Raw genomic sequence first — 24,275 nt, 5'->3', positions numbered from 1 at the left:
TCTCCTCACGGGCCGGGGCCGGGGCGCGGCCGCAGAGAACCGGTGTTACTAAGCGCTTGTAAAGAGCAGTGCTTTATTAAAAGATCAGGCCTCTTAAGGGTATCCAGAATTATTTTCAAGAACTCAAAGTAAGTACAGAGAAAAATGATTTCACAGGGCGACGCGGTACTACCCCTGCTGTCCACAACACTTTTAACCCCCTCTGTCCACAGCTTGCCCGGAGGGAAGCGCTGGTGCTGGGAAGGAGACAAACACACGAATCCTGTGAAACGCGGCATCACGCTGGACAGGACTGTTGCCCACAGGAACAGGCCGCATGAGCGTAGACTGTGCTCACTAAGTCCTCAGGTTTCTGGTCTGACGTCGGCTGTTCTTCCACGCTGAGAGTGGAGCCTGTAAATGAGAGGAAAAAAGAAACCACGGGAGGGTTTTTTTATACACTCAGGGACTCGTGTTAATATGAACACCCTCGTGGTCTTAGAGTTTTTCACATCAGCATCTGTGTGCCATGGTGTTACCCAACGCCGTATAAAAATGGGTCGTGCAACTAGTATGTATTGTTTTCCCACTGAAAACAATAGATACTCGGAATGCAATACAAGGATCGTGCTTATAGTTTTAGTGTGTGCAGTGGCTGAAATTTCTCATTTTCATGAAGTTAAATTCAGGATAGGCTGTGCTAATACTGGTTAGGATGGTTGGTAATGAGACTTATCTTCTGGTGTGCAAAGATTTTAAAATACTTCTTCCCTAAACATTTTTTTGAACAGGGAGGGGTGCAATGTGGCATACAGCCCTGAATTAGAGTGTTTTTCCCATGCTAAATATTCCCAGCAAGCTGAGTAACTTAAATAGGAAGATCACATGAGCCCTCAGTTGGACTGTAGCTCTCTGTTTCACCATGGAGAGGATGAGCAGTAGGGAGCTGTATGGGAAGAAGAATCATATTTAGATACCCCAATTGTGCTGTGCACAAACACACATTTTACAGACTTACCAGCTGGTACACAGTGGAAACCAACAGACACAGGAACAATGTTGGTTGCTAAACAGCCTTCTACGCAGTGCAGAACTGGTTCAACAGAGTAGCATTTTGAGGCCTTCTTTTCAAATGCAACAGGTTTCTCAATTTTCACAAGTTTGCGCTGCAGCTTGCAAGCTATAAAACATGAATTCTTTTAAAGCATCTACAGAATTTAAATAAATAAGTTTTCTGTATTCAATTTGTAAATTAGCAACAACTAAGAGCAATGGGCATATCAAGTGGTAGAAGACATGTGAAATCTAATCTCATTGAAGTGAGAGTTTCCGTCAATGACTTAGGTTGTAAGAGAAACGCATTCAGGGCAAAATCCCAGGGACAGAGGCATGTAAAGTAGGAGTTAGGTAAGACATAGCTGTCCAAATCTGAAGATAACTTGTGAAAAGCTTTGATCAATTGATACACAACTTCACCTGAACTCTGACTCTGCTCTGACAGTAGGGGCGTCTAGTCATCCAACTTCTGCAATGGGTCTAGCATCACACCTGTCTTGCCAGGGCTGAGCAGCTTCCTCTTCAAGCCTCCACGATCCAGGTTTTCTTAGACCTGTCTCCTCAGAGGAGCTTGATCTAAGAGCATATTCAAAAAATGCCACTGCATGCCAACTGGGTTGGGTTCCTCACAAAGTGCAGTACACGCTAATGCTGTCAGTTATGGATGTTGTTTTTATACAGAAGCTAAGTGCTAAGAACAGTCACTCCAGGGCTGAAGATTTTGGATTAAGTTCATCTTCAGCCTGAGGTAGTTAAAGTAGGTATTTCCCAACTCAGTTTTCCCTATATTTTGATAGCTATATATTTTTTTCTTCTGGGAAGGTAAAAGCCTGAAAATCACAGAATGGAAATAAGGAGCGAAACTGTGAAGAATTAGATAAGCTGTCTTTTGTCATCAATCAAACTACCTACTTTTCATACTAATGTATCAGCTTTTACCTGCCTGGTATGGCTTAGGGAATTTTATGTTTATAATTCTATCTGGAATATACATACTTCAGGTAGTTACATAATGCAAAATAAATTGATGTAAGAATGCAACAAAACCAGACCTTGCAGTGAGCTACCAACTTCAGGAAAAAATAGACTTTTTCGCCTGTGGACACTAACCACAAAGATAGTGAAAAATAGGTAATCATGCTGCAATTAATATAAATCAACTATATAAATCTTATGGCTATTCATGTGATTAATTAATTAGTCAAATGCAATGATATTAATATATGTTAGAATCTTAATACCTCCAGCGCAAGGGTCTTCTGAGACAATCCAAGACTGAGCAAAACTCACTGCATCTTTAGCTAAATATCCGCTAGGCATTTGATATTCCCTTTCCTTCTCACCATCATATTTTCCACAAATACCACATGTTTTTCCAGCCATCCAGAAAGCAACCTGAATCTGTGTAAAAATAAAGATGCGTTTAAATGTCTGTCTTATGAAAATAAAAGCATTGAAAATAGATTAAAAAATACCTCAAGTGTATGTCCATCATAATATAGTTTATCTATGCCATAGTCAGGGGCTTTTAATGACAGGCCTTTATTTTCACTGCTGATCAGCATGCTTGCATCTGCAATAAAAAAGCAGAATGAGATTTCTTTGAAAAGGAAGTTATTGTTCAGAGTCCGATTTGAACCTCCTGTTCACTTTATGGGGAATTAACGTAGGCTCTGTTATATCTTCAAAGAGATGGTGGAAATGAGAAGGTGTACCCCCTATCCTACCCCAGCATAAACAGAAGCTCAGTGACTAGGTCAGCTGTGGCTGGAGGAGACCTAGTTGCCTGTTCCGTGAGAGTCTTAGTGGACAGCCCAAGATACCAGAGCACTGTTTTATTTAGTTTGTGTAAAGTACAAAAAATTGGCATTCTCTTTCTTTGCTCATCTTTCCTGTCACCCTCCATAAAAGCCAGCATGAAGTTGTGATCAAATCACCTAATTTTCTCGTATTAGGGTGACCTTTATCTTGAGAGAGGGTTGCGGGATCACATTCTTTCCTTCGAGAAAGCAGAAAAGATTAAATGAAAAATAAAAATGTTTTCCTACCAGAATTAGATGTGTATGGAACATCTGTCGGAGCTTGAACACCATTAATCTTCAACTGGATGAGTCCATTGGAAACATACATGTCAATCTCACTTCAATTAAAGGAAATGAGTATAAACAAATGCTTCTTCTTCATGCTACTCAACGCACAATTTCTAATCCTGGTAGAACCAACGCTGCAGGATGTTCATATCATTCTGGCATGAATACCTGCTACCTTTTGGGATGAAAATAGATGGACCCCAGGAAAGCATGCCAAGAGAAGTGCTCACAAAACACACTTCCCTGGGGTTATTCATCTCTTGAGTGTCTGTTTGTGGCCATAGTTTGGGAGGGGAGGTACCAGGCTAGAGGAGTCCTTGGTACAAAACAATGTAACTGCTCTAATGTTCGTGTAAAGTTGAAGGTGCTTTACATTGCAAAGGAAGACTGGGTTTCCTACTGCAGTTATGATGTCTTTCAGCCTGAATATTCTGTGTATCTTTCTTCTTGAGAGCAGTATTTGCTCTTGTAAAGAAACATAAAGCACAAGCCCATAAAAAACAGTACAGTTGTATGAAATGATCACAAATGATACACTGACATGGAATCTCTTTATCACAAAAGGTACTGTTTATAAAAAGGAGCATCCTTCTGTGCAGCCACAGAAGAGGTCCAGGGAATACTAGTGTCTCTCTATTCTCTAACATTATGGCACAGTTAGGCACCCAATATTTCAAGAAAAAAAATAATTACTTGTAATGAAAATGCACAGATCAAAGTCTGTTTATTCCCTTTGAAGAATATTCCCTACAATGATTCTGCTATGCATAATCCCATACAACTTAAGAGGAGCAGACTATACTTTTATAGTATAGCCTATAATTGCAGAGGTGATTGTTCCAAGATGAAACAAAGCGTGTCTTAAATTCATTTCAAATAGATTTAGAACATTATGCACCAACTAAGGGATAACCTAAGAGAGTGCTCCTGATATGGCAGAAGTAATTCCCTTTTTAGCTATGTCCACTTCTCACCTTCTCTGCTGATATGACTGCGTAGGTGCTAATTAGTCTAATTATTGGTTTAGTATAGGAGATCAGACTGAATTATTACAACAGTCCCTTTTGCCTTTACAGTTTATGTGTTTACCTGATTACTAAGAACTAAAATGAGATAGTTAAATGCTAAGAAATTAATCAGAAATTTCATGTAGTAAAGGCTTCAGGTTTCTACGAACCTCAGATGTATTTCAAAAACAAAGGACTTTCCAAAGACAAAAACAAAGTCCTAAACCCCAGTGACGTTACTAGAACTCTTTCTATTGACATCAATAATTTTTGCATGTGTCTTATGCTGGTACCAATCTAGTCTTCACATTTATAGCATAATCAGCTTGACATCTATGTGTCATAAAGGTTCCATTACTTACTGACTGGCAAGTCTGACATTTATTGCTATATGGTTAGTGGACTTTTCAGGTCTCTTCACTGTCACCAGGAATTTCAGTTCTGGACTACAATCCTGAGCCAAGACATGGTAGCAATTTGCAGGCATTGAATAGTTAAATTCAACCCCATTGAACGTTGTGATCATATCCTGGGAAGCTGAACAACGAGCTGAAAAAAAATCAATTAAAAATAAGCCTTTTATATTTCATATAAAGCAATTATTCTACTTTAGATTTTTGATCATTTTGTAGCCTTACTTATTTCCACATAAAAGTAGAATAATTCCTTCAGATGAAATTATTCTGGATTTGCAGCAATACAAAAGCAAACCTTTGCCAGTCCATGAACAACAAAGCAACCCATTCACAGTTTTAATCACTGTGTGAGATAAATTCTGCTCACAGCTGTGCTGGTGCAACTCTCTGTGTGTGGCCTTTTGACTTTAGTAACTGTTGTAGTAAACAGAATTTCTTAATTAATATATTATCAACACCAAAGGAAATTCTCTAAAAAGGGCTGCTGTTTGGCAGCATATTTGTCAGATGCATGGCTTTAACTATTTATGTTTAACTTTAATGACTGAGTGATACCAGGATTAGAAATAGTTAGAAGATAGGGAGGAAAAAAGCCTACACTGTAGTAAAATTATCACATTTTCATTGTAGTGCTCTTTTGTTGGAAATCTTACCAGCTCTGATTGGAAGTTATTTTACAGTAATTTGAATGAATACAGGCTAGTTTTGGTGTCTACCAAAGAACCACAGAAGGATATGATAGGAGCCCACTGATTTCAAGCAAATTGTGATCTCTTATCCCAGAATTATGCAAAGCCTTTTCATTTAAAATTTAACCAGAGTAACACATGATTAGTTCTTAATACAGTAGTAATGAAATGATAATCCCTTCAAAATAAAGTATAGAAGGTGAAATTAATGAGTAATTTTTTTAAGCTATTTTGGCTTCTAGGTTAACAGCACTCATCAGGTGAAGCACCCCAAAACTGAAATCACTTGAATGTCCTCGTCATAAATTTTATGGCATATTTTTCCCAGGAGCAATCTCCACAATGAAGCTCAAAAAGACACATTTGGGGAGAATGTACTTCTTGATCACTAAAGTCATCAATAAATATCAATGAAATCCCAATTTGAACATTTCATCTTTAATATAATTTTCCTTTTCATCTTTGTAACCTCACAGAGAGTGAGATTTTCATGAGTGAGTGTAAAATAATTTCAAGTTACATCAAAAGGTCAGAATCATATTTACAAAGTCTACAAAGTAAATGCTTGTATGTATAGTTAATTGCTGACCTTTAAGGTTTTCAATGATGGAAAATGCTGCTTTGGAAAAGAAGTTCCGGTCAGAGGATGGTAGTGTTGAAGTTGGGGTACTTGGACTTGAAGGGAATGGCAGGGGAAGCCTTATGGCTCTGTCATAAATTGTGAGCTGAAAATCAATCAGAAAACAAACATTAATGTAGATGTAAAATATAGTATGGGGGTGAAACAACATTTTCGTATAACATTCAAAGAGAACTGTGTTATGTACTGACCGAAATCTAAATTAGAATCAAGATCTAGGTCAGAGCTAAATATAAATTAGGTCCTCTGTGTACAGCACAAAATGGCTCTACAGTTTGACACATCTGAAAGCTGCAGAATAACGGTGTTTTAAATGAAATTTGATATTCACCAGTACAGTCTTGTGAGGAGCTGCGCATCAAACTTATTCACAGTCTAAACAGCTTGCTTACCTGGGGTGCACAGCCTCTCCTTACCTATACTTTAGGAGCTACTTTTTGGCCATCCAGCTTTGTTTTATTATGTTTTCCAAGGTACAGCAAAACCTAGCATTTTCCTGAAAATTAGGGGAGGAGTGGTATTTTAATCAATTATTGTTAATCCGTTATCAATTATGATTGTTGTGTTGTAACGGCTTTCTTATTTGATGTTTTTGCATGCTACATGAGCAAGAGAAATGTGTTACAAGATACTTTCATAATGGAATCAGCTATGTGAATGTAATACCATTGTAATGGGGGAGCTTCCTTATAGTTTAATAAATTAAAAAAATAAGTATGTTAAACCAAAGGTATTAACCTTCAATTTCATAAGTACTAAATACTCAGGGATAAAAGACTGTGGAAATAGTTACATCAGGCAGCTTGAGAACCACATCACAGGTTCTTGGAGACGTCAGAGCCATAACCATGGTTGCCTGTCGAGAGGGACTGCGCTGTTGTCTTTGGGAGTAGCCAAGCATATATGCAGCTCCTGGAACAAATGTATAGAACCTAGAAAAGGATGCAAGTAATGTAACTGATCCATCTGTGAAAACTTTCTTTGCCATTTATTCAGACTGGAAACACTCATAAAGCAAGGTGCATTCTGTGTTAGACGTCATATAGCAGGGTGTGTTAGCACATGGTGTTGCGTATGCGATGAAGGATAGGCAGATTAGAACAGTGCTAACGGGTAAAACAGTCTTGAAGAGACTGGATGGCAGCATGGTATGAGGAGGAAAGAACAGCCAACCTGTTTTAAAGACACTCAATGTTGAAAAGTAGGCACCAAATACATTCAAATAACTAAAAATTAGATCACTTGTTAAAGCTTCAGTCCTGCAATAGTATGTTTTAGTGAGGATCCTTTGCTTACTAACGTTGTCAATGAATAGACAGAGGCATTTGTATTTCAGGTTCCCTTACAAGCTTGGGACTCAAGTAGAGAAACAAAGAAAATATTTCTTTAAAAAGACATAGTCTCAAAGCAGAACAAGGATGAAATCTGTGGCTTTGCTCCAGGATATTCAATTGGATGGTTTCATTCACTATAGTAAAGGAAGATAGCAGCTCATCAAGGTAACTTCTAATCTAAAAATTATCCTCTTCAGTAGAAATTTGTTAGCCAAATCACCCTCATCCCTTTAACCTGTAAATTTATGTTGCATGCATATTTATGTAACTGAAGTTCTTACATGTGTCTATATTTGGCAGCACTATTAAACAAAAGATTGGGCTTGGATATGGATCTATAACTGATATTATTGGGAGGAATTGCATGTATGAATACAATGAATGGTTTTCTTACACTCAGTGTTAGATAACATTTGCTATTTAGTGTGCAACTAGCCTTCTGGGAAGCATTTACATCACACTCTTCAGAAACAGGATGTAAGGAAATTTCTCTTAAGGCTCCCTCTGCAGTCAAGACTGGCTCCCTCAAAGAACAAGGGTTAGGCTTCTGCTCTGAGCGGCCCTCTGATGCTCCACTGATTAGGAGGCATCGGAGACCAGGTTCTTAATTCAATAAAATAGTTTATGTGAACCCCGTCATCCCCTTTTATTTCAACTGATTTTACTGCAAACAAGAATGCAGTAAGTTTTGAGAGAATGAATACACAGAAGGACAAACGTGTAATCTGATCATATAAAAATCATACTGATTAAGGAATTTTTTCTGCTCAGAAACTGCAGAATTGAATCCGTAATTATGTGGAGCATTGTCATATGTGGATTTTTCAAAACTAAAGTAAAATCTCACCATCTTGCAGCTCTTCGGATTCTTGAAGGTACTTTTGGCCACGCAAGCTTCATCTGCACAGCTGGATGGGAAGCAAATTGCCCTGTTGCAATCTTGGTAGCAATCTTATATTCCTGGCAATCTTGACCCCATTTCAGAGACCCCTAGTAGAGGTAAATATATATTTTTCATATAAAATATAGTAAGACCATTATTTTTCATTTACATTTGAGCTGATCAAATTTCAATCTTACCAGTGCTTTATGTGAATTTATTACTGAAGAATCAGCACAGAGTTTCCATCTACTTGATCCTGCGATGCTTGAAACAAACATCTGTATCCTAGATCTCATGGGCTGTATATCAGTGTATAGTACAAGCTGGAATCCTGCCTGGTGCTCATTTTTTTGAATGGCACGAAGAACTACAGCCAGTATTGGTGGTTTAATGTCTCCCAAGAATTTAGGCTTAAGTTAGAAGAGAGGAAACAGAGACCGTATAGGTAAACAAAGCATTCAAATGACTACATTAAAATCTTAAATAAAAATTATTTATAAAGGAAAAGTTTCATTTAAAAAGTCTCTTATGACATCATCATAGATCATTGTTTGATCTATTCAGTTCCAATGTAGTTTTGCCTTAGTTTTTCAAGGGAGAGCTGTCAAGACCTATGTGAGAAAAACAGTAATGTTATGAATCTTATGGTACAGTAATTTCGGTGTAACAAAAGGATGTATGGAAGAGGAACTTACTGTATAACTTACTGTAAACTTACCAAGATTACCCAGGTCAGGATTGCCCCTGCATTCTCTTTTCAGGCAAAACTCCTTCTAAAATCACTCTCATACCAACTTGTAGTTTAGCTAATAGCCTTCTTGAATAAAATTCTCTTAGCTATCTGTTTAAAACTGTGATAATTTGTGTTGATAGAGAGATCTGTTCAGTGCAGTCCAAACTGTAGTACTTGTACTAGTAGTGGTATGTGAAGCACTTCAAAGTCGGAGACCTGGGCCAGGCGACAGCAGTTACTGCTGGCTGTGCCTCTGCCTGAACTGGACGGTGGGGCAGGTATGTTCCTGGCCCAGTGAGTGCTGGAGATTTACCACCATGTGCAGCAGCAGTTCCCACACAGGTCCTACCTAGTGCTAGGACCTGCACTTCCGGGTCCAAGCGGCATGAGACTGAAAGAAGTAATTTAGGCAACACGGAGCTGGCGAGGGCTTAGATGGAAACAGGAAAAGAGCGAGGCTCTGGCGGGGAAGAAGGTGTACATGGCACATGGGGGTTTGGGACTGTGAGGAGCTCTGGGAAGCAGTAAGCGTGGTAAAAGGGTGGATGAGGAAGGTGAATTCAAGATACGTGGAAATGGGTGAGGAGAAGATAGAACCGGTAGATTTTTTTCTGCAAGCTGCTTAACTTACAACTGGGAGCTGCTGGGGTGGTACAGAGGGGCTACATGATCAAAGTCAAACTTAGTATTCTGTAAGTGTGTTCTCATTTTTATAGTGAATTGTTTACTGAGCAATACATATTCCAGGATGTACAGCAGTATATGCCAATTTCATTAAAACATGTGGTCTCTATTAAGCATATTTTAAATAACATTCAATGGCTGTCCGAGATTCTCATCTTTATAAAAGCAAGAAATAATTCTACATAGAGGCTTTTAGTTTTCTTTATATATACGATAGATAATACGCTAAATCACCATGCCTTGGTTCTGTTATTCTAAGTTTACGTGAACTAGAAATCCAAAGTAAATGTTTTTTCTTCTTACAGATTAAGGCACTCACCTGAGACATGGCTCTAGAGAGGCCTTCATCACTAGCTGAAGAAGAAGAGGAGCTGGTGCTGCTGTTCAAAACTTTCCTTCCTGGGTCCTGCAACAACAAAAAAAATCACCTTGAAGAAAGTTGTGTACCATTGGAAGTTGCTGCAGAAGTAATTTTTCACATTTTATTCTCAGTGATCTAAGTTCTAATTGCAGTAAAGCTAGTGAAAACAGTTGTAGGTCCTGCTCACAATATAAGCAGAAAATGTACCTGTTCATCAGCTGGCTTGAACCAAAACTGGTAAATAGCTAGATTTGCCTGTGAAAATAAACAGTGCATAAGAAGAACTTCAAGAGAAGACAGGCAACTAACTTTTGATAACTGCATTAAAAAGTTCAGTATCAAGTATGGAAAAAGGCAAAACAAGATTCATATCTTAAAACATTATAAAATGAAACCTTCTGAAATGTGAAACTTTTGAACTGAAATGCTTCAGAAAACCAGACTGGTTAAAAATGGGAAACGGCTCTGCTAGGTTACCTCATCCACGCTGCAGCAAACAGCCACCCTCAACAGTCTGTTTTCTCTCTCTCTGGTCTGTGCCCTATGTGCACGTACACTTCTTTGTGAGTCTTCACATAACCAGCAGGGACAGACTAAACGTATCATCACCACTGGCTTCTCTGGAACTACTGTGTTTTTGATTATTAAAGAACACTTCCCTGATTTCTGATAAAAAGCATTCACTCCAAGAAATACACTAACAAAAGTCTGGCCTGGGTGAATTACCTGTAAGTCGGAATATGCACTGTCCCTGCTGCAATGCTTGTCTCCAGAGGGATCCTCTCTGCTGCTGCTGCTGCTGCTGCAGATTTTACTGCTAGCAGAGCCAGAGGTGCTGCTGCTGCTGCTACTACTGCCCTTGCTGCTGCTCCTGCTGCCATGTTTCCTTCCAGATTGCCTTACTGCCTCTTTTTCCTGTTCATTTCTGGGCTCTTTACTATCAGCAGTGGAAGAAGAGGATGAACTGGAGAAAGGGGTTGCACTGGGCTCTACCCAGAGGTGTGTAACTGCAGTCTTGTCTTTACTATGAATCCGTTTCTTGTGGTGCTGTGTTTTATTTGCAACCTGCAAAAACAGTTCAAAGAGTGATGGAATTACAGCTTGCTCTGTAAAAGTTCTGTGGGTGCCAGACAAGCTGCTCAGTGCAGCCTTGCAAGGAAACACAACTTCCTTGCCCCCTCACTGCAGAAGCTGCACCAGAATTCATTTAGGCCCACTCCTCCCAGCCAAAAGTCACCCCAGCGCAGAGGACCAGCCTCTGCTGGATGCATCCCATGGGTCCCCTCCAGGCCTGGCACTGGCTGACAGGCCTTTCCCTGGCAGGATTCTAACTAGCCCCGTCCTTGCTGTCCCATGCCACTTCTCCACACTGCACTTCAAGCCCTTGGCTTCAATTGTTGGAGAATATTCCCTTCCCCCAGGCTCAAAGAAGTCTCTTACCTTGAACACTTTTTCAATGCCTAGAATCCTCTTTAGTTTAGCTTGAATGTCCTCATACGGAGATGACGCATCCTCTTCCTCAGACCCTGAGCTTACCACGTCAATTATTTTGGAAGCTGCTCTGGATCCTGCCTGAATCTCCAGCTGTATTTTGTCAATATCAGCATCTGTTTGAACTAGAGCCAAGATACTTATTTTCCAGAGTTATAGTACTTGAGCAGCATTCACAGAAATTGACAGAGAAGCTTGTTTTCTTTACCTGGTTTTAAAACTATTTTGGCTTCATGTTCTCCAATTAATCTGTGCAGGTATGTATTTTTTAAGAAAGTAGAATCTCGTGATTTTAGGCTGAGACAAGCATAACATCCCAAACTAGCTAATTTGCTACAGAAGGTGCGTGCATAAGATCTTCCTCCTACACTGTGGTGATGTTCCTCTTCTGAACTTTGCTGGTATCCCTTGGACATCACACTAGGAATATTTCTTTGCTGCATTAAACAAAAAACATGGTAAATAAAAATATTTTGCACAAAAAAAATGGTGCAACTCCTAAAATCTTTCCTGCATTCCTGTTAATGACGAGATTGATGACAGTTTTGCCCACGTAAGGAAGCACTGCCTAAAAATAGAGACCCAAGCACTCGAAGCAGTGGCATTTCCTCCAAAGTGCTCTGCAGAAGAGGGCAGTTCTCCTGCCCAGCATTTCCTAGGCTGTTTTTCACAAACTCTCCATCAAGAACCTGCAAGAGCTCTGCGGAGGAGCTATTTCTCTGCACCAGTTTTGGGTGACTAGCCCTCCTGTTCCCGTTCAATATATTCTTCCTGTGTTAGCAGCAGTAGCTGAAAAGCACATAAGAGAAGAGGCTTCTGCAGTCCGTTGCAGGGATTCCCTCTGGACTTAGGACTAAAAATGTACAACCTGCCAGAAACTCCTTTCCACATTGCTCTGGCTCTGAGAACAGGGACATTGTACCAAGGACGCAGCCTCCACGCCCCTTCCCCTTGACTGTAAAGAAACAGCAAGACATGCTATCAAAGCAATCCTATTTGCACAAGATGACAAGAATGAGCAGATCCTGAATGAAGTGGCTTGAACCCACTGGGATTTATATTAGGTCTGGTTTTGGATATGCCAGGCACCCATTGGATCCCACAGTTTAATGTTTGTGATTTTGTTAGCCAGTTGTTGAGTTGTAGATGCTCAACCCCTGTGAGAAGTTGTCTGTTCTCTATCCACTTGCTATAGCGGCGGGCAGAGGCATCATTACCTTCTCAATTCCATCTCTCGAAGGTATTTCTGATGACTTAAACTTCTGATCAGGAATACTCAGTACTTCTCCTTTAGGGAGAATATGGGATCTCTTTTCTGAATCTACTTCTTCTACGTTTCTTGAAATAGCATAAACTTCACTCCTGTTGAGACAATAAATGGTGATAAATGGCACACAAGTAACATCTGATTTTGCTCACTCCTGCTGTCTTTAATTCTGAAGGGATACGGGCAATACTGTGCTTTTCCGTATTTTAATCAGCATTAAACTGCTGAGGCAGTACTGACCTCATCAATTGACTTCATGTCCTTCTCACGTGCTTCAGAGACACAGAACTTATCAGTATAGTCATACTAAAAAAAATCTTTGCTGATGCACAAAAGAGAATATCATTATGTGGGTTTCAAAACACAGAAGGGCCTAACAAGGAGCTGTGTGTTCATGATTTTATAACAGGCAATCAGTTATACAAAACAAGCAAAATGAACAAATCCTTCTGTACCTTGCAGCTGCTAGCTCAACCTCTTGACGGCAGGGAGTGGTTTCAAGCTTAAAACTCTTCTCTTTCATGTTTACCCTGGCATCAAATTTCATTGTAGTGTTGGCACTGAACTCTGCATGAAATTCAAGACCACTCTGAAAGTATTGTGTATTAATCCCCATCATTGCAATCACATGAAAATATACTCTGAAAGAGTGGAAATAATTACATATTAACATGCACATATTTAACTTTGAAATGCAAAATTGCATTTTCCTACTGTTCTTTTTATCGTAAGACCTCTTATTGATGGATAAAGAGATGTATCATGATACAAGGAGATAAAAACAAGTTGAAGTGTCACTGAAAAAAGTGAAGGATTTATTTGATAAACAAGGATAACATGGACCTTTTCACTGTTTGATCACTGATATATTGCCTGAGGACCATCTATTACCCGAATCTTCTATCAGCTTCAGACTGTGTCTAGATTATTTTTATTATTATTAAATATAATCATTATTATTGCAGCTGTTTTTGCTAAACCAGAAACATACTTTCCTTTTCCCTCTGAAATTCCCCCCCTTTGATGACCAGATGACATTGAACTTGTAAAACTTTTTCATTTGTAAGCAAATATATCTTCACAGCTTGGTATCTGTAGTCACTAAACAGTACAAATGGGAGCTTTTTTAGCAGTGACAGAGCATTGCAGCAGGGTACAGTGCCCACCACCAGGCTCACAGGATCATGAGGTAACACATGACTGTGTTGCTTCTTCACAGGTTCACAGCTCATGAATAATACAGCCATCCCAAATCTGTGACAACATGCTTATATAACATGCTTATATAACAACACGCTATCACAGATCTATTTCAAATGTAAATGAATGTGCATGCATGTATGTGTGTGTATATGTGAAAATATACGTCATCATTACTTTGGCTTGATATCAGCATGAACCTCCATATTGGCTTCCAGCAACCGGGAAGGTCTAAAATTGCCAGATAATGCTGGTGACATCTGCATATCAACTGCAAGAGACAGAAAGGAATTATATGAACAGACTAGTAATTAATGCTGGCTGTGAAATTATTTTCAGTAAACAAAGTAGTTAAAACCTGGGTAGTGCTTTTACATTTTGAAATACTCTACACAATTATTTAAAGCTTGTAACTCTGAAACAGAGTTACACAAATATGTCCCAGGCAACACATGCTAATTACTTCTCAAACCCTTTGGAGGTAGCTGAACACTAATATTTCCACATTACAGGAGTATTTGTCAGGATTACAGAGGGATTTAATTTCAGTGGAGGGATTGGGCCACGATTATTCCTAGGTAGACTTGTGAGGAAAGTGCTCCGTGCGGCGTTGCAAGCTCACCCGCGGCCACAGCCTGGGCCAGGGCGACGCCGCACAGGCTGAACTCCAGTGGCAGGCCCATGGCTGTGGGGACGACATGCCGCAGCTCAGCCACCATCCCTGGGAGGATCCATTGTCTGGAAATTCCTCGCCGGGCCTCTTTGATCACTTTTGTCACCACTGGCTCCCAGTTAGGTGATCCGGTTAGGCTCTGAAAATACAGAAATAGGGTAGTAAAAAAAGAGAGAGAGAGAGAGAGAGAGACAGAGACAGAGACAGAGACAGAGACAGAGACAGAGACAGAGAGAGAAGGAGGTGAAATTATCCAGCACCTCAGACAAAAAAGACAATAGTGATTGTCAGTACCGTCACAGCCTGCTGAATGACATCTTTACCAATGTCAACAAAGGCGATCTCCTGGCCAAGTACTTTCAAATAAGCAGATACCAGAGGGTCTTCGGGAGGCAATTCTTTCCAACCCAGAAGCTGTGGTATTAAGGAGAGATGGGGGAGAAAGGGAAGAAGCAGATAATGTTGTTTAAAATATAACTTTGCATTAACAAAGACTGGATCAAACCTAAAGGATGCTAGCTATGGTTCCTCAGTCAGAAAACCAATAGACTTATGTTGCATAACTGACTTCAGCGGGACTTTCCCCAAATAAGGATAATTTTTTACTGCAGTATGTAGTGGGTGACACCCAAGAAGAAACTCATGAACAAAACTCTTATCCAATAATCATTATAAAAGACTAATCACTTACTGCATTTTAATATATACTTTAAAACACGTGAATTTTTGCTACCATCATCATCGTCCTTTGTATGGTACGCTAAAGACACCGTTATGTGGTGTGCTGACACATGTTGAATGAAAGGCTGGCATCCATTGGTGCCACAAGTGCAATACAAGTACAACTTCCTGTGACCAAACACAGCAACTTACTCCTTTCTCTCTGAAATATCAGAGAGACTGCTGGGTGGGTAGGTGATGCAACACTAGCACTGCTGTAAACTGCATATTTCAAACACATCCCAAGAATGAGTATATGCATACCTTTTTACCAAGTTCCTTCAGTGTCTTGTATGTATCATATTCAGTAAAGGGAATATTATGTCTCCTAAAAATATTGGTTAGGCTTTGTGATCGGAGAGCCACCTGTAGGAAACAGAGTTAGACATCACAGCCCAAGCACAAGAGAGCTCAGGAATACCTTTGCATGTAGTAATACTCTTATTGAGGCCACTCTAAATACATGCTTCATGAAGCCATAACACTTATAAGGGTATGTCTACCTGGCAGATGACTGCAGGCTATGACTGCGGATGGTAAGGATGTGCTGAAGTAGCTTTGAATTAGTCGCTGGGGATAATTTTAGGGTAACACAAAGCTCAGCGCAGGCTGCAAAACCTGCCTAAGAAGCTGAGGAAATGGCTGCATGCTGTCACATGGAGCTTCATGCTATCCTGGCTGCACTGCTAGCTGAAATGTAATTTCTGCTGCTTATTGCATGTCCAAAATGCCCAAAATGTCATGTGACTTCAGGTAGGTAGAAGACAGTTCAGCTGCCTAATTTTTCCTTTGCATTCCTAGGTTTTCATGTCTACACTTAACATGTTTGTGGCTGAATCTATCTGTCAAGATGCCCAAATACAAGTGAAATTTTAACCATGATTCCTACTTTCCCTTCCACATCAGTCCTCACAGCCAAGGATGGAGTTAAATACTACATCACAGTCCAAATATCTGTAGCTGGGATGGTTGCTTGAATGAAATATTTACCTCGACAATATCTGTTGCAGTATTTGCATAATATCCTCTTACTTTTGTGATTATATCAGATGGAAACATAGTGCCAGGACTGTTCATTAGGTAGACTCTCCAAATTGCACCAGCCTTATATTCAGCTATAAGAAGAAAAAAATGCAGCAGAGATGTTCATTAGGGTCTCCAAGATATCTAGTTCATGTCAGATATTATGTACATGCTGTATTAGATGACAAATGATTCTGCCAGTATTCAGTCCCACAGGTCTTCAAGTTTGTAACGCTAAGAGAACTAAGTTCTAGGGCAGAGTCAACAGAACCACAGTGATTGAGGCAGGAAGCCTAAATCCATGTTCAGATATCTTTTTCCCCAGTGGATACCCAAAAAGTAGTGGAAAGCCTTTAGCGCATTCTGCGTTTTAGGAGGTTCTTGTACTTTTTCCATTTCAAGAGTGCACTAAACTCACTGTCCATGGTAGGATTTTGGATGAAAATTGTGGAACATGATAGAGGCATTTCTACATAAGCCGAAGTACTTCAACAAGGTGTATGGTACTCACTGGAATAGCCACCGACATGAATGACCTTGCTGTAACGATAGCTCAGCCTGTCAAGTCTGGGGCTTAGTAGCTTAATGGCAATGTTGCAAGCAGCAGATCTAAGTAATGAAGAGTTAAAAGCATATGAAGGTAGTTGACTGCAACCAGATTCTTAGAAAACCGTAAGAAAAATCCCCATTTGCAGCTGAAAAGTTCACTTTTTCCTCTACTCACAAATTATAGAGCTGTGGGATCCTGCCGACTGCCAAAGCCTTCATGTGCGAATATGTGAAACTGGCTACCTGTAAGCTGGTGCCCTTTAGTAGTGAGCTGGCCATGGCTGTTACAATTGGAAGAGCAGGCTTAGTTTCTAAGAGGACAACACAAGCCACCATTCGGACATTAGGAGCAAGTGAATTGTCCATAAAGATCTGGAGCAAGGTTTCCCGTACCTAGAGAAAGAAGATACAGCCTGTGAGCACCTTGTCACTTCTTAGTAAGAAATTCTTCCTACACAGTGCATGTCTGATCTGCACTGAATGCAGAACACAACTCTATGCAGAGCCTTGAGCATAGAAAGTGTCACTGAAAACAGAGATGTTGTTATATGCCACAGTAAACAGGACTGGAAGAAACAGCCATTAGTAACAGGCCCAGCATGACAGCAACTAGAACAGCCTTGTTCCCAGAAACATCAACAAGGACAGAGGTGATGTCAGGGAGTTTGCAGTATGGGAAAGAGGAAAGTCACTAACTGAGGAATCTGCCCCAGCTTGCTAACATTACCTGATGATTTTATTATCACTGCATCACTAAGTTAACCCAAAGCACATCTGCTAACACATTTGTTTAAATAATAATTTAAGTTACTTTTGCAGGGTCTTTTCTGGTAATTTTTCTCAAGGCCAACACAGCATCAGCATGAATTCTGTTTGGTAAAGCAGCTGCAGCAGGTGAAAATGTTGGCAAAAACTTCAGGATGCGTTTGATACTGGCTGGCTCTCCTGCATTGCCTATGGCTTTCAGAGCCAAGGCCATATCTTCAGCGTGGCCCTTGCTGGCGGCTTCAGTAGCAAGGTCATGGAGTGGCTGAAAACAGAGCGGAATGTGTTAATCACTTCAAGTAACGATACATAAAAATGCACACTGCCATAGCAAACATAACAACTACTGGTGCAAAACTTTGAGGGAACTTGTTCTTATTTTTCTGCTAGAAAAAAATCTCATCATCGTTATTAAGGTGCCAAATGTGAAATACGTGAGCAAACTCTGTTTTTTCCTTAAACAATATTGTAACTGATTTTCAATTGTACCTGAGCCTGAGCTTTGGGGATGTTCCTAGCTGGATGCCTGCCCCAAGGAGACTATCGCAATTTGAGCAGTGGACTGATGCGGGGGTCCCTGAAGGACTTCCCAGGTGGGCCCGGGGCCACTTCATCAGCCCTGCCAGCCTGCATCCCCACAGGGCCTGCCACAGCCTCAGAATTACACCTGCGTAACTTTCACTTCTTATGTCCATAGCTGATTCACGTAAAGGTCTTTGGTGTTCTGAGAGAACAAATTATTTTTCTGGTGGATTGGCTTTGTTTCACTCTTTTTGAAAAGATTTCAATCAGGTTCTAATGCCAGCAGGCCATCCCAGTGCTGTGGTCCTCCTGACTAAGACACTAGAGCGCCATAGTCCAAGGACAATTACGCAGACATTTCTGATGGTGATATGCAGTATGAAGCTTTGGAAGTCCTGACCTATGATACATTTAGAGCTTTGCTTATATTCACACTTTAGTGCCTTTTTAATAGATTCTTAGTATAATCTACCTACTGTAAAAGTAGGAAGAGGAATCATAATTTTCTTGCTTTAATCCTAAATGTTATATATAAATTTAGTTTCAGTTTGTTTACAGAATCCATTATCCCCAAGGGCTTCTACCTTTGAAATTCTGAACTGTTAACGCTAGATTTTTAGAAAACATCAGCTCACCATTTCATTCTGACTTTGCAATTTTGCAGGCAATCACAGCTAAGAGTGAGGCATGTAAACAACTAGCTACCTAATTGCCAACACTGTGAGAACTAAATTAGAGGCATTTAAAAATGTCTTCATTCCTTGTAAAATATGAAATGAGAGCCACCTACCTGAAGAAGTTCATTAGGCAAAAATGAAGCCTGAGCACTGTATCTATTTACCATGCAGCCATATCCCAGGTAAACAAGTATTCGAAGCATTGGTGCTTTCTGGATTTGGGGACATGTCAGGAAAGTCTGTCAGAAGCAAGAAGTAGCATTACTTAGTGTTCCTATTTACTAGAGCTGGAATTTAGTGAACATTTCCCTTGCATTTGAGTAATAAATAGATAAAATTATTTTGGATTTTTCCTAGATATTTTTGGAAGTTAAATCAAATGCCAGCCTTTTGGTTATAATAACAGCACTGTTGCTCCAATTTTAAAGTGTGTACTTTTACTGTTCGATACATGATATTCATTGCCACAGTTGGTCTATTTTTTTCAAATTTATATTTTGGCAAAAAGAAATTAGTGGCAATTTACCTAGGATTTGTGGGCTTCAACAGCATCAAATAACAAAGCCATTAAAACATTTTGGTAACAAGTATTTGGAAACATTTCTTAAAATATATTCCCAATTTTTTTCAATACCCTGCATTTTACAGTATTAGAAGGAAATACGTTGCATCTCCCACTTATAATCCTGTGAATTCACCATTAAAAATGAATGACTAGGAAACAGAACGAAGAATAATTTGTACTCACTGATGCAATTTCCAGGGTTTGCTCATTGGGTGTAACGAAATGGAAGGCAAGAGGGAGAGTCACAGCTGCTTCCCAGATGTTCAGCTTCTCATTATGAATTTTTTGCTTAAGGAATTTGAATGTGTCAGTAGCTCCAGCAGCACAGATTGCGCTCAGAAACCAGTGCCTGCCAAGAAGGAGAGGATTCATTATCTCCATTGCCCACTCTTTCTCCAACCAGAAATTCTGGCTGAAAGCAATGCAGTTACCTGTAAGGAGGTTCATTTGCAAATTGTGCCCATGAAGACTCAATTTCATCAAGAGTCACTAAACGAAAAAGCTGGATCATCTGTAAGAATTTGGTTGAAGCTTCTTTACTGGATCCTTCTTTATTATACTGAACTAATTGTCGCAGTATTTCTGTTAGCTATGGAAAAAAAACCCAGAAAGTATAAAAGATTATGTCTAATATTATTTTCTGATAATCTGTTAACCTTATAAATAATGAAAGAGTACGAAAAATAAGCATCTAATACCTGCAATTCTGGATTTTTGATCTTTATTAGATGGATTGGCATCTGGAGTAGTTCTCCTGAGAAATGGTAGTGGAGATTCCCATGGTTGTGCAGTTGAGCTTCCAGTGGACTGATGGGAGCGCTTTTAATGTCAACCAAAGCCAATTCTTGTCTTCAAGGGAAATAAAGAAATGCCTCACTAACATCTTACTGACCTGTGCGAGTGGTGGATATATAAAGCTGTTGGAGCAGATTGAGTGGTGCCCAACAGGATAGCTGTAAATCGATCGCAAAAGGATCAGTTTGTTCATTTGTTGTCAAGTTTGTTCATTACTCAGGTTATCTGGAAAGGGCATGGGAATGGTGGGATATTTCATTAAGGTTTGCTAAAGTCACTGAGCGATTGGATAAATTTGCCAAATTTAAAATAAAGGGAATATCTGACAGGAATACTTTTACAATAGGGTCAGGTTTAAATTTTGCAGCTTTTCCTTGCTGTTGCAGAGGGAGGGCTGAGTTTCACCAGCCAATGCAGCTTTCCTGCCCAAGGAGGGCGGCTCTGCCCCCCCTGCACACCTGGAGCTCCATGCGTGACACAGGAGCAGAGGGTGTGGAGAGCACAGCCCTGTGGTGCCCTGGGGGCTTTGCACCAGCTCCTCTGTACTGAAGATGCAAAGGCCTGGATCCAAACCATCACAAAACACTGCCAATTTTCTCAGGAGAGGCTTGGCTTCAGGAAAATTGGCCATTACCATGCAGTGACTTCATCTCTGCTCGTCACAAAAGAGCCTTGTTTACAGGTGGTGCAGAGAGTACGTGCCTGACCCAAGAAACCAAGCCCACCTTCCAGTTGCAGTAAATTAAGACACTTGCTTAACTCACGCGTCCTGAGTAAATATGTTTTAGGCATCTCATCCTGGCTCTGACAATTATAGATGCACTTACAGGCGCACACTGTAACTAATCTTACCTTGCTTCCATGACAGCCACACCGTCAGGTTCATTGAATGGAGCAATCTGATACAGCTGTTCAGACACAGCAGATGTCATCAAGGCCCCGCTGTCATCATACTTCATCTTGTAAGTGAACATCACTGTGCTTTTAATGTTTCTGACTTTCTAAAAGTGCAGAGAAACTCACTTACGGATAGGAACAGTGAGTAGTTAGTTTATCACAGATGAGCTAAATTCCTTACTAGCATCAGTGCAACGGATGTGTATTTAACAATTGTTTGTGCCAACGATGAGTTTGGCAGCATATACTTGCACTGTTCATACCAAGGGGCAGGTAGGACAAGGGCGGATGTAAGCCATTCCTATGTTCTTCACTGCTTTCTCCTGGCAGTCAGTTAGATCCTTGCTTTTGGAAATGGTGGCACGATTATTCTTGCTGTCATCCTGGATAACATATCTGGTTTGGCAGATGCCTTCAATCCCAGCCTGTGAATATTGATTAAACACAATGAACTTTTCACTTGAAATATGCCTTCATTATAGACATAGACAGATAAATGAAAACTGCCTGGGAAGTGTATGCACAGGCATGTTATTATATAACAGGAAAATGAGAGTAACAGTAAAGGAATGGAAAAAACAAACCTCCTGTAATTCATACACATTTTGTGCCTTTTTGATGGTTATCTGCATCATGTTCAGAATTCCTCTCACTATGTTAATACATATGATGGGACAGTCTTCAGGGGCATAAATACTTCCAACCCTTCCCTCACTGTATTCAAACTTAAAGGCTTGGGTGAAACATGAAGCAATGGTCTCTGTGAGCTTTGAAGATGGGGTGAATTGGTCCCTGGGCCAGAATCCATTATATTCTTCCAGCTTTGGTGATTGAATCTGCAAACAAAATTAAGAAAACATAATCATCATGTTTGCCATCAGTTTAAAACAGTGCAATAAGAGAGAAACTGAAGACTTCAGTTCACGGCCAGACACAAGCCACACAAGCCAACTCTGCAGGAAATGCTTTCCTCCTTAACTCCTTGTGCTGGTCTTAGGAAAAGGTCTTGAAAACACAATTTCCATAAAAGATTTCTGCTACAAGAACAAGAATAGGCAAGCAGGCTTCAGAAGTTCTGCAAATCTGGTAGAACTTACTGGGTATTCAAGTGAATGAAACATTGGCTGTTAGCAATCTGCATGGAAGGGCAATTCTCTGCTTTCCCCCAGATTTTCAGTGAGAGTTTCCTTCAGTCTAAAAAGCACAGGTAAGCCATCACTCAAGCTGTCTACCTAAACACAGGGTAACTGTTATGGCTGCTGCTCACTGCCCAGCATGTCCCAGAGCGGCAAAATCAAAGCATCTCTGATGGGGAAAGCTCAGCTGACCACAGGTCCTCAGAAGGGAGATGGCCCAGCAGGAGCTGATGTCCTTTCATTTGGAAGTGGTTTTGATGATTTCAAGCTTATTAAGCTATAGAGCTTGCTTGCAAGTCCTTGGCTGCTACCTAGTGGGAAATGTGTGCCTGCATGCACCTGCATATACATATGAAACATAGATGCACCTCCCACCCTCATACTTAAAAATACATGTTCCTGTGCAGAGGGAAATGGTGTGGTTTTAAGTGCTCTATTTTTTACTAGGCATTTATAATTACTGCTGCAAGTGTGGCTTGCCCCTTTGTCGTGTTGAGTGCTCAGAGTAAATCCTACTCAAGACTTTTGCCTGTAATTGCTAGTTACAGCAACTATAACTAAGTTATAGAGCGCCTGTAGTTGCAGAAGCGTGTCATATTTGACAACAGGAATTTCCTCGTGCTGTTTGTGTGATATAGGCAGGGAATTCAATAAACTATCAGGATAAATTTTAAGTGTTCTCTTACAGCTTTCTCCCCACGTGTTTTCATCTAAATCCCTTTTTTTTAATGGTCTTCCGTTCCATGCCAGTATTTTAAGGTGTTCCTTACAGTGTTTTCAATCAGAAACAGCCCTCCCAGATCTGACATCAGTATACCAGGTGCAAAAATCGCCACTGTAACGCGTCACGTTTGAATTAACGCCTTTGTGAACAATCCCCAAAGCAGGATAATGGAGACGGAAGGGAATTTCTCATGTGAGGGCTCAGATCCAGCCCTGCGCTCCTCTCAGCCTATGCACTGGGCGGGCAAACACCCACAGCTGGTGCCTGAACTCTCCTTCGCGCCCCTGCTTGGGGCTGGTGGGCCCTCAGTATCGCTACGGCGGGGACGCCCCCTCAGACCAGCCGCCTGCCCTGGTTTTTGTGCCGAGATGAACCCAAGGCTCTCACACGGCGTTTGCATCTTTGCCGCGTGTCTGTTACCGGCCTGCCGGTGTTAAGCAGACGGCTGTAGCTACGCGCCGCCGGCGGCGCCGCACGGCCGCGGTTACCCTCAGCGCGTGGTCGGCGTGGGCCAGGCGGCCGACCTCCAGCTGGCAGCTCAGCCGCACGCCGGCCGTGGCCGTGGCCGCGCCGCTGCCCCGCAGCCCCGGCAGCACCAGGCCCTCGTAGCTGTACCGGTAGGTCCGGCCGGTGCGGAAAACGGGCTCTGTTGAGAAAGCAACCAAAACATCTCCTTGACTATGACTGCTGCGACGTTACGTGCAAGAAACGGGGGGGGGGGAACAAAAAAAAGAAAGAAAAGGAAAAAAAGGGCGAGGTTGTCTACTGCAGAAAAACGGGTGCAAGCGGGGGGAAAGGCGCGGCGGTGCGGGAGCGATGAGGGTGCACTTACCGAGGTCCCGCTTCTGACCACCTGCGTGGGAGGAAAGAGACGGATGTGTGAGAAACCCCAGATCTCTACGGCGCCGCTGCGTCCATTGCTCGTTTACTCGGCTCGGCCGGGGCTAAGAGGCCACCGGCCGTGGGGCCGGGGGGGGGTGGGTAGCGCCCGCCGCCACCGCAGGGGCGGCTAAACCGAGCGGGGAGCGGGGAGACGGGGCAGGGAGGCAGGGGCAGGGGGCCGAGGGCCGCGGGGCGAGCCCGGGCCCCTGGGAGGGAGGCGGCGGGGCCGGAGGCCTGTCGGGCCGGCGGCGCTCCCCGGGCGGCCACCCCCTGCTCTGCGCTCCCCCTGCACAGAGAATTGGACGGTTTTTGGCCAAAGTCCCAAACAGGCCCCAGCAAAGGAGGCGGCAAGCGCCCCGGGGCAGACGCCGGTTTCCTCGGGCCCGCGACGACCGCCACCGCTCAGCGCGGTTGGCAGAGCGTGAACTTACCCGCCAGGGCGACCAGCAGCGCCAGCACCAGCCCCTTCATGCTGCGGGGGACTGCAGACCGCAGGGCAGCGCGCAGCTTTTTATAG

The 24,275-nt window shown here is 41.6% G+C and overlaps 1 protein-coding gene across 1 annotated transcript; it reads right to left on the bottom strand.

Moving 5' to 3' along the window:
- Window positions 1–58: 58 nt before the first annotated feature.
- Window positions 59–24,275, bottom strand: LOC104143014 (vitellogenin-2-like). The gene is made up of 35 exons (XM_068952664.1): window positions 24,190–24,275; window positions 23,709–23,729; window positions 23,365–23,522; window positions 21,601–21,852; window positions 21,280–21,441; window positions 20,972–21,120; window positions 20,023–20,173; window positions 19,756–19,913; window positions 19,508–19,673; window positions 18,873–18,998; window positions 17,607–17,825; window positions 16,971–17,188; window positions 16,758–16,855; window positions 16,214–16,338; window positions 15,488–15,589; window positions 14,798–14,917; window positions 14,453–14,642; window positions 14,008–14,101; window positions 13,086–13,271; window positions 12,581–12,725; window positions 11,572–11,800; window positions 11,313–11,488; window positions 10,599–10,937; window positions 10,080–10,127; window positions 9,831–9,917; window positions 8,292–8,504; window positions 8,059–8,201; window positions 6,671–6,809; window positions 5,827–5,962; window positions 4,495–4,681; window positions 3,084–3,175; window positions 2,511–2,608; window positions 2,277–2,436; window positions 998–1,159; window positions 59–393 (listed from the first exon to the last, which is right to left on the bottom strand). Exons 1-35 carry the CDS (start codon window positions 24,227–24,229, stop codon window positions 278–280), a joined length of 5,205 nt encoding a protein of 1,734 aa, XP_068808765.1. The 5' UTR covers window positions 24,230–24,275; the 3' UTR covers window positions 59–277.

Source organism: Struthio camelus, chromosome 8, assembly GCF_040807025.1.
Source record: "Struthio camelus isolate bStrCam1 chromosome 8, bStrCam1.hap1, whole genome shotgun sequence".
Taxonomy (NCBI): Eukaryota; Metazoa; Chordata; class Aves; order Struthioniformes; family Struthionidae; genus Struthio; species Struthio camelus.
The sequence above is the reverse complement of the archived record's forward strand: the minus strand, read 5'-3'. Positions and strand labels throughout refer to the sequence as shown.